Raw genomic sequence first — 10,107 nt, 5'->3', positions numbered from 1 at the left:
TACATCAAAACATTGTGCGATAAAGGTAAGTTTTAAATCTGATGACTAAGATGGTCGTGTAGAAGGCACTATGTGTTTAAGAATTGTGTAAAAATCTGACACATCAGTTTTAGACTGTTTTGTCTTTTTTGTACTTCCACAAAAGTACACCAAACTAAATCCTCTGTACCTAAGAGCCATTTATATCTTTTAGGTACATGGATATGTAACAACTGGTTGTGATGAAGGCACCCATCCCACATCGTTCAAACAACTATTAGCAGCATATAATTGTTATACATGTATTTGATGGGCACTCTGCCTACATAAGCACAATGGATAAATCTATAATACAACAACAGCATTCTTGGAAAGCAAGACCTTTTCACTTCATGTATTCTGCAAAAACATCAATTCTGCATAAACAAGGTACATCAAACTTCTTGTTTAAACTTGATATTCTTTTATTCAAGTCACAAAAGCTGTAACAGTTACAGTAACAAATTGAACTCAATCTTCTATGAACAAAGTCAGGTGGAAAGTGGAAGATTTGTAATTTTCTTGAAATAAACTACATCATTAAAGAATATGGATGGTGTGACAAATAATATGTCAAAAGAAGAAGAAATGGCATGAAAATTCTGATACATTTTTCAAAGTTTAGAGAGGACATGTTTTTCAGTTAAAAGAAGACAACACTTGCTTTTTCAAATCAACGTAGGCAACAACAACAACAGTGTCCAAAAAAATCAAATAAATTCTAATTGGAGTTGGGGATGAGGCAGGCGCCCTGATACATTTTTTCAGTTAAAAGAAGACAATACTTGCTTTTTCAAATCAACGCAGACAACAACAACAACAGTGTCCACTTGAGAAGAAAATCAAATCAAATTCTAATCGGAGTTGAGGATGAGGCAGACGCCCTGCAGCACCCAGTGAGAGGAGTGTTCCGTTGTCGCCAAGTCCGCCTCAAACACAAGACCGACGCCCATGGCGTTGCGGCGCTGCGAGGTTGTGTACACCGGTGTGCGGAACGTGTTCTGGAGCTTCAGACGGTGCGCCTCGATGGGAATGACCTGGAGACCGCAAGAAAAATGTTTTCAATGAAATTTGTATAGACAGCGCTGAACATGTTGAAATTTTCTCTGTGGTATAATGTTTTCGATTCTCGTGGTGACCTCTTTACTACTGCAAAAATGGTTGAATATTCTGTCTTCTACCTGCGTACAGAAGACCAACATGAATGTTTTCCTCTCTACCACAAAATTGAATCCTGGCAAACTTAAAGGCATTTACAGTACAACCTCGAGCATGTAAAAGGACCCAAAAAGAGTAGGGGTCCTTCCCAGTGTCATAAAATAAATATGTCCAGATATGAAGCTTGTGCAGTACAAACCTGGTGTGTTACGCCATCAGGCATTTTACCGGGTATGCAATAGAAACAAACAAACAGATGAGATCTGTAGGGTACCTTGAGGATGGGGAGGGGTTGCAGCAGGACCTTTGGCGGCTGGCGGATCAGACAGCTGTTCTCCATGTCCCACGCAGCACCCTCCAGGTACAGCCCCGACACAAAGCACCCTGGGGAGAACAAGTTCAAAGGTCAACCTAATGTAGTGTTACATATTCAAGATCGTTGAATCCGAACTATTCTTTTAATCAGGCATATGAAATACTGCACCATCTAAGTTTATCACTGGCTTGACCTAGGCAACTTGTATTATTCCAAAGTAACTTGTATCACAAGAAGTTTTGAGTCTTGTATTCACTGTACAAAACTGATGCGTTAAGCTTAAAGGTGGTTTATTGCTATGCAAAATAAACAAGATCATAACATGTCCATGACAAAAGATACAAAAACCAGAAACTCTGCTGCAGTAACAAGGTCAGCTGCCAGGAGGCTCATGATCTTTGTCTTTTAAACACCTACCAACTATCACAACACTGTCTACCCAGAGGTTCTTAACCCTAGTCCTGCTGAGCCCGACAATTGTTGGTTTGCACATGCTTGTTCTGACTATGCTTGTCAGGTTGAGGGTATTTCTAGAATGCGTATGTTGCACCCGTATGCGTATGTAACTAAAAATGAGCAATGTCAAACTATGGCTAGTACCCTCTGTTTCAAAGGTGTCTGGGCACTCCAGTACCGTGGTATATGTTTGCTCTGGAAATCCAACAGGACTTGGGTTAAGTTATGCTGACCACAAATACACACAGACGTATCAAAAACAATATCTCCATTTTTCATGCAGGTTACAAAGACCACAAACCTTGGTGGGCGGTCTCGGTGACGTCGGAGGCGTTAGGGAACTTGGTGACGTTGGTGTAGAGCGTGGAGCGGTCGAGCGGCCAGCCGTTCTTACGACAGGTAGCCTGCACGAGCGCCGTCAGGTACGACTCGGGGATGTGCAGCCCGGACAGCCACATCACAGCCGGCTCTGCCTCATTAACCTGGGGGGAGGGAAACCACACAGAAACAGTGTCAGCTATTTATACACTATTACAAATACATTTAGATATACAAGCGCCGTCAGGAGTCAGGGATGTGAAGCCATGACAGCCACATCAAGGGCGGCTCTGCCTCATTCACCTGAGGGTGGAAACCACACAGAATCAGTGTCAGCTATGTACTATTACAAATACATTTAAATATACAAGCGCCGTCAGGTAGGACTCAGGGATGTGCAACCCGGACAGCCACATCACAGCCGGCTCAGCCTCGTTCACCTGTGGGAGGGAACCAGAAAGAAACAGGTGTCAGGCCCCAATGCCACACTGGATGGAGAGATCACTGGAAAACCCAGGAGATCATTAAGATCATTTGAAGACCTTGGAAAAACTGGAAAACCCAGGAGATCATTAAGATCATTTGAAGACCTTGGAAAAACTGGAAAACCCAGGAGATCATTAAGATCATTTGAAGACCTTGGAAATCATTGAACAGTCAATGAAATATTAATGCGAGATCAACCAAATTGTTTTTTTACGATCTATCATTTCCGACTGAGTGAGTGAATGAATCAGCAAGTGTATATTATTAAGTGAATGGAATGAGTAAATATGAGGTTGAGTGAATATCAGTTGATGAATTAATGGATGACTAAATGAATGGTTCACATGAAATTGTATCAGAGTAATATAGTACTAACCCAGGCGGTGTACTGGTCGAACCTCCCCTGGAAGTGCATCATCCAGTTGCCGAGCGACTTGAGTGTGTCGGGGGCGAGCTTCCTCCACACGGAGGGGATCTGCCCGTTAAACAGCGACCGCGACACCTCGTCCAGCACGTTCGACATCCCCACCTCTCCCTTCAGCGCCTGTGGAGGATGGAAAATTGAAAACGAAATTAAACAAGCACTTAGAGATGGCAGACTTCACCCCCTTTAGTGGAACAAACCAGAAAAGAAAAACATTGGCAGAACATATTTTATTCTGTCATGTTTACCCAGGGAAGCTCTGCTCAGTGATTAACAACATATGGAAGCTGCAGTAATGGAGGGATGGAAACAAATGGTAAAAAGTCGCATAACAATCATCGCTTATTGAGTATCATACAGTACATGACAATAAACTCATGTCATCAAATATTTTGGTTAAAGAAGAAAAAGATTTTAAGAGTAAAAAAATCACACCCTATGTAGCTCAACCAGTTAGTATTGGAAGGCAACCTCACAGTTGCAGCATTGCTGCTTGTTTCATAAGACGCAGTTTGCTTTTAGAAAAAAAGCAATTGATGCAAAACAATGAAACAGCAGCCCCACCCTCTGCAGCTCAGCGAGGGTCTTCCCCATGACGGAGATGAGTTTGTTGAAGCGCTCGAGCTCCTGCATCAGGACCACAGTGGTGGGAGAGATCTCCACCCCGTACTTCTTCTTCAGCTTGTCCAGCTCGAAGATGGCCGGCAGCTTCTTCTGGATGTCGCTGGCGATGTTGCTGATGTAGTCGTCGCGACTGATGCCGGTGCTGGAGCCACCTGGGGGAGACCGGCGACAGGGAGGCAATGATTAATGAGTCGCAAACCAGTTTAGCTCACTGATCGTGGTGGAGAAGACAGACACTATATGTGCAGAGTTTACAGATTCATCGTACTGACAGAGGAAATTCCCTTTAAGTTAAGCCTAAGCTCTTTTCGACAAGACACCCTAAGGACTGTGACCCTTTCCTGTAGCATGCATGTTGGTGAGACCAATGGACTACACGATGCTTAGCAAAGTTCAATGTCTCTTGCATGTGCTTTATTTGCATAAATAGGAAATTGCCATGACTCCTGTTTTCTTATCTGTTCACAAAACAATATATTAGATATACAAAAAGGACAAGACAAAGTGACGGCAGACTCGATTTGCATGTACAAGTTATATATTTTTCTGCCATTACAACATTTCATATATCATGATATTAATATTATAATTCAGGACATGAAATATTTATACCTGTTTGCGGCTGCAGATCCACCATGTTGGTCCACATGTCCTTGGCGGCCTGCGTGTAGTAGCCGATCTCGGCGTTGGTGTGAAGGCCGAACACCTCGGGCGTGTTGGACAACGGCAGGCTCTCGATTTCCTCCACGTAGTTGTCCCTGGGTCCGAGCTCCGGGATCTTGTAGTCCACCTGTCGTACATGTATATCATGTAACACATTAGCCTGAAAGTTCCTTTGACTTGGTAAATTATATCTAATGAGAATTAAACTGTTCTTAAATTCAAAGAATTGACTTCTCAGAATTTTTCGTTCAGTCAAACGCTTGGTGATTCAGTCCAAAATTCCAGTGAGTCAATTTTTGAGTTGGAAAACACTTTATTTCTCATCATGCAACACATGTTTGCTAATACAGAATGAGTTTCAGACTATCCACCTAAGCTATATTAAAGTATCTTTTTTTGTAAGGCATGTCTCTAATGTGGTCTTGACTTCACACTATCGTTCAGGTCAAGAGATGTAGGCTTCATGTCAAATCTGCCAGAGGGCTGGTCCAAAGCGCTTTACTTTGTATGATGATGATGAATGGTTGATGATGAATGGTTTATGTAAATGATTAAATATAATACAAACTTACCTCTTCGCTGAAGTAGAAGTGGAATGGCTGGAAGGTGTCGAAGATGAAGTCCCCGAGGTACTCGTCCATGTAGGTGGACAGGATGCGCCGGTCAAAGTTGTCGATGGCCCGGCCACCGTACATCACCTGGGGGCGGGAAAGACAACAATCTTGAGCTAATGAATTAATCTAAGACAGAGGACTGTCTCAAGCTTTAAATCTTATTCTGTCCCACCGTTTTTCTGTTGTTTGGAAGGCCCATGTTTTTATTTTTCCATAATCTGTCATTTTAAGCTAAGCCTTACAAGAATACATTTTCATCAAAGTCATGTCATGGTGATAAGATTGTTTGACGACCAGGATAGATTTTTTTTCATGTCCCAGGAACGAATTGCTGTTCAAGGACGGAGGGACAGGTCCTGAAGATAGCCCTGCTTCCAACTAAGGCTAATTGTGTAACTTCAATTAGTTGTAAATTCTCATTAAGGTAGAGCCAAAAATATTGAATTGTACTATTCGAAATGTATTTGATAAAAGTTACTAGCATTAGAAGTATTCTAACATTGTTCTAAATAATGCATTATGTACACTAACCTGCATAATTATACAGAATTATGAATTTTAGCATATTAAATGATTAAGATAAGACTTTTCAACACATACCTCCCCAATGAGGTACTTGAGACTGGCCCAAGGCACCTTCTGGTCTCCCTGCTCACACGCCTTCCTCAGGTAGGTGTGGAGGATGGACATGCACACCTGTGGGAAGGGAAATCAAGCGTTGTTAAGAGAGAAAAGTCTTATTAAGTGCCTTCCCCAAGGGCACAACATCAGTGGCATCAGTGGATTCAAACCCAAGACTGCCAGGTTCTGGGCCAAACACCTTGCCGTTAGGCTAAACGACCCCACATTGTAAAGTTTTTCTGGCCATGTTACTTGCCATAGTGAACCTGCTGGATCTTTGCTCTCAAAAAGCCAAACAAATTTGTACCTGTAGAAAAGGCAACATCTAAAACCATTTATAGTCACTTGAATAATCAGATATTCAGAGAAAGAAAAAGTATTGATAGTTGGGGAGAATTGTTGAATGTTATTATTTTAAATAAAAATCTAGTGTGGAAAAATATAACTGTAGACATTAAAGAAAATAAGCTAAGAGAATTTAACTTTAAACTTTTGCACCAAATTCTACCCTGTAAATCTAAACTGAATAAATGGAAAATAAAAGATCAGAAAGGTGAAGTATACAGCCCTACTTGTGAGATATGTAATGTAGAGGAGACATATGTACACATGTTTATAGAATGTAAAAGACTTGAAAATTTTTGGCAGAAGATAGAGAATGTACTGTCTCAGAAGGTGAGTAGGATAAAGGTTGACAAGTTGATGGTTTTTCTAGGCTACAGATATGGGTCAAAGGTCAATAATTTTGTAAACAATGTTGTAACCTTAGCCAAATTTGCGATTTTTAGATCATGGGTAAAATATAAAGACAATGAATTGGATTTTATGAGAGATGACATTTTTGCTACTTTCCTCTGGGACCTTAGAAATGACACGCATGTATGGAATTATATTTATTGAATGTAAAGCTGTAAAGTGATCATGATTGTAACTGTGATTGTTGTGTTGGTTAACTCTCTGTTTTGTTACTCGCTTGGTGTGAGTGTTATTTGTGGAAATGTCAATCAACTGATGTTTTTGTGTATGTAGATCTGGTGTAAGTTGTTTATTGTACCCAAGAATGTTATTGTGCTCTTGTATGTGTAGGGATGATGTCTTTTGTAAACCTGGCGTTGTCTATATTAGAATGTTGTAATCTCTTTGTTTTGTAAGGCTGGTGTTGTAACAGTAAGTATTGTAGCCTGATTTTGTAAATTTGTAACGTTTTTTTTTTTAAAAATGTATTTCCCTGTTGCTTGTTTTCGTTGTTGTGATTCATGGTATTTGTGTATTTGTACTGATGCTCAATGTTTCTGTTGTTTGTTTATATACGCTTGTTCTCACTTTTCTTTTTCTATATGATGTAGTTGTTTGATATAATGCTAATGTACTTTTTGTTTTATTTTCTTTTGTGCCTGTATAATGGTTATTATGATTTGAATGTGTAAAGCGTGTAATGTTTTACATGTTGTTATGTTTCATATATAAATGTATTTTGTAAACTTTTGTAAAATTTGTACTAAAAGCAAACGATTTTGTCTTATATTCAAAACACAGGGAAGGAAAACCCTGCACAGAAACCCAGGGATGACATCCCTGCACAAAAGTCCTAGGGAAGAAACCCTAGCACAGAAAATCCAGGGGGGATGAAACACCCCTGTCAAAAAAGTCCTAGGGAGCACACCCTAGCCAAAAAAGCCAGTGGGAATGACCCCTGTAGATATATGTAACTAGGGAGCACACCCTAGCGAAAAAAAGCCAGTGGGAATGGCCCCTGCAACAATATGTAACTGTGTTTATTTGTGGAATTGTAAATGTGTATGTTGTTATGTTATGTACTTATGAATGTTCGAATAAAAAAAAAAAAAAAAGCCAAAAGGAAAATAGGCCATCCAAGCCTTACATAAAAACACTGATCGAGCCTGAAACTGGTGTGTAACTTACACCGTAGGGCAAATTCACTGGCTTATTATGATATTTGATACAGTTATCTACAAAATTTTTACCATGAGAATATACTTATAGAAAAGAACTTAATGAAATTGAAGACTTATAGAAGAATGTAAGAAATAACTTAAAGGCAATCTCATTGATATACATGTCTTGAGCAAGATGCCCCCAAAAGTGGAATAGTTGGCCCGTTTCAGCAGAGCTACAACATCAACTAAGTAGACGGAGGGATGGCAATGCATATAGGAGAATATATGAGAATATACCGATAGTGGAAAAGAACAATATGATGAAATTCATGCCTTCAGTCACTCTACCCACCTGGAAGTCCGACTCGTTGAAGTCGTACGGGATGTTCCACCCGACCTTCCCGTACTTCCGACGCTCCTGCACCACCGCGTGGAAGAACGCCAGCACGTAGACCAGCGCGGGGAAGTACTCGTGGGGACAGTCGCCCAGCGCCGTGGCCGTGATCTTGTGATATGTGTTCCGCAGGTTCAGCTTCAGGCCATTGGGCGGTTCAGTCACAACCTAGCAAACAGCAAATCAGTTTGGATGACATATCTGGCCAATCTGGTACAAAGTGGATGCAATGAATAATCTCATCAGGTTGGTAAGTGACTAGAAAACAAGGTCTTTTATTTGCAAACCGATAGACATCGGATGTAGTTTTGGCACTGATAAGATAATATCATGATAATGATGATCAGGATATTTACAGATGCTATCCTGTTGATGTCAAATTTACTTTGTATCAATAAAGTGTTACAGTTTCTGTTTTTGTCAGCAGGGATATCCCTTTGTACACTAATTGTCTTATTTATCATTTATTTACTTATTGTCAATTATCACTAATAGCCACAGGCTGGCTGTGTCCCTCCTGATCAGTAAAACAAATAAATAAGTGTGCCAAAAATAATTACTCAAGCAACTGGATAAGATTTTGAAACAGTCAGACGTTTCAGATAGCATCCGCTATCTTTCGTCAGTGACTAAAGAAGGATCTGGTAGAACTAGGTTTTATACCAAAACTCTGAATAGATATGTTAATGAAGGGAAGACAATTTTAGATGGTTCAATAGGATATATATGTAGTAAGTTAAGACAAGGTTGCATGCTAATGAATCAATTAGCTTCATTAACATATCTATTCAGAGTCTTGGACAGGTGTAAAACCTAGTTCTACCAGATCCTTCTTTAGTCACTGACGAAAGATAGCGGATGCTATCTGAAATGTCTGACTGTTTCAAAATCTTATCCAGTTGCTTGAGCATAATTATTTTTGGCGTATCTTATTACCTGGATGTCTAACCTTCATCAACAAATAAATAAGTTCACCTTGAGTGAGCGTTGCAGGATGCCGATGGGGAACTCGGGCGTGGGGTCCGTGGTGAGCCAGAGACGGAAGTCGGGGTGAGGCTTGGTGATCCGCTCCAGCGCCTTCTCCAGGTCCTTCAGCCAGCGCACCAGCAAGTGGCAGTTCTGCAGCATCAGCCAGTGGCCACGCGCAATGGACGTCTCCAGCAGTTGCAGGGCAAGCTGGAAGATGAGGGTGGACAGTTACCTTGAGCCACAATAACGTTTGATTTTTTTTTTATTTATCAATCAAAACAAGTTATGTCTTTGGGTCTGTGTGTCTGTTTTTTGTTGGTGAAAAACATAACTTGATAAGTTGTGAATGGATCTCTGTGATATTTGGTACGTGATAGTCAATAAGGTATTGGCAAAATGAAGAAATGGATCAGATTTTGGGTTCCCTATAGAGTGGCTTTTAATGGTACATTACTGCAGTAGGACTCACAGTTTTTGACTGAGTGATACATGATATTCCTACCAATTCATTGATAAATACTTACCTTGTTTCCTTCAACAAAGCTTACAGCTAATATGTCTTGATTGAAGATTTGTAACTTAAACAAGGACAGTTACTATACTAACAGTCGATTGCACAAAGATACTTCCGCAAATATGATCTAGAAAAAGAAAACAGTCACCCAAACTTGGTTTTTCCTGTTATCTTAACAAAAGAGAATTGACAAAAAAAAAACAATCTAAGAGCTGTTGCTAGGTAACCACACCTTTTCCTGTCCCTGTCCCATGGCCAGATACTTCAGTCGGTTTCCGCCAAATCCTGACCTCTCCGCCAGCTTGAACAGGTCGCCAGCCGGGTCGGACCCCGGACTGAGGATGAACACAATCGGCGAAAGCGGCGTGCTCTGTTCAAAGATCGCCTCAAAGCTCACGACAGGCGGCGTGACGTACTTTTCACCCATCTTGTCCGTGACGAAGTCGGTGACGGCGCGATAGACGCGGTCCACGCGGAAGCAGCGAAGGAGCATGAGGCGCTGGAAGTCGGTCAGCGTGTCCTTGTACCTCATTGGGTACGGGGACGCTTCCGGGGCGTCCAGGTCATACCACTGTAGTGCAGAGGCGGGGAGAGTGTTTAAAAAGTGGCAAACGAGTGAAAGAAAGCAAGCTAC

General features: G+C 41.0%; 1 protein-coding gene across 1 annotated transcript in view; it reads right to left on the bottom strand.

The window, feature by feature from the left end:
* Window positions 1-654: 654 nt before the first annotated feature.
* The window catches only part of LOC136423472 (dynein axonemal heavy chain 10-like), a 63,771-nt gene continuing 54,318 nt past the window's right edge, over window positions 655-10,107 (bottom strand). The window contains exons 69-79 of the mRNA XM_066411632.1: window positions 9,706-10,044; window positions 8,966-9,166; window positions 7,949-8,158; window positions 5,678-5,773; window positions 5,036-5,161; window positions 4,413-4,590; window positions 3,741-3,952; window positions 3,129-3,296; window positions 2,250-2,430; window positions 1,451-1,560; window positions 655-1,055 (exon numbers count right to left, since the gene is read on the bottom strand). Of these exons, the coding sequence (XP_066267729.1) occupies window positions 873-1,055; window positions 1,451-1,560; window positions 2,250-2,430; window positions 3,129-3,296; window positions 3,741-3,952; window positions 4,413-4,590; window positions 5,036-5,161; window positions 5,678-5,773; window positions 7,949-8,158; window positions 8,966-9,166; window positions 9,706-10,044 (2,004 nt within the window). The 3' untranslated portion in view covers window positions 655-872. The remainder of the gene's footprint in view (window positions 1,056-1,450; window positions 1,561-2,249; window positions 2,431-3,128; window positions 3,297-3,740; window positions 3,953-4,412; window positions 4,591-5,035; window positions 5,162-5,677; window positions 5,774-7,948; window positions 8,159-8,965; window positions 9,167-9,705; window positions 10,045-10,107) is intronic.

The sequence above is a fragment of the Branchiostoma lanceolatum genome, chromosome 1, assembly GCF_035083965.1.
Source record: "Branchiostoma lanceolatum isolate klBraLanc5 chromosome 1, klBraLanc5.hap2, whole genome shotgun sequence".
Lineage (NCBI taxonomy): Eukaryota > Metazoa > Chordata > Leptocardii > Amphioxiformes > Branchiostomatidae > Branchiostoma > Branchiostoma lanceolatum.
The sequence above is the reverse complement of the archived record's forward strand: the minus strand, read 5'-3'. Positions and strand labels throughout refer to the sequence as shown.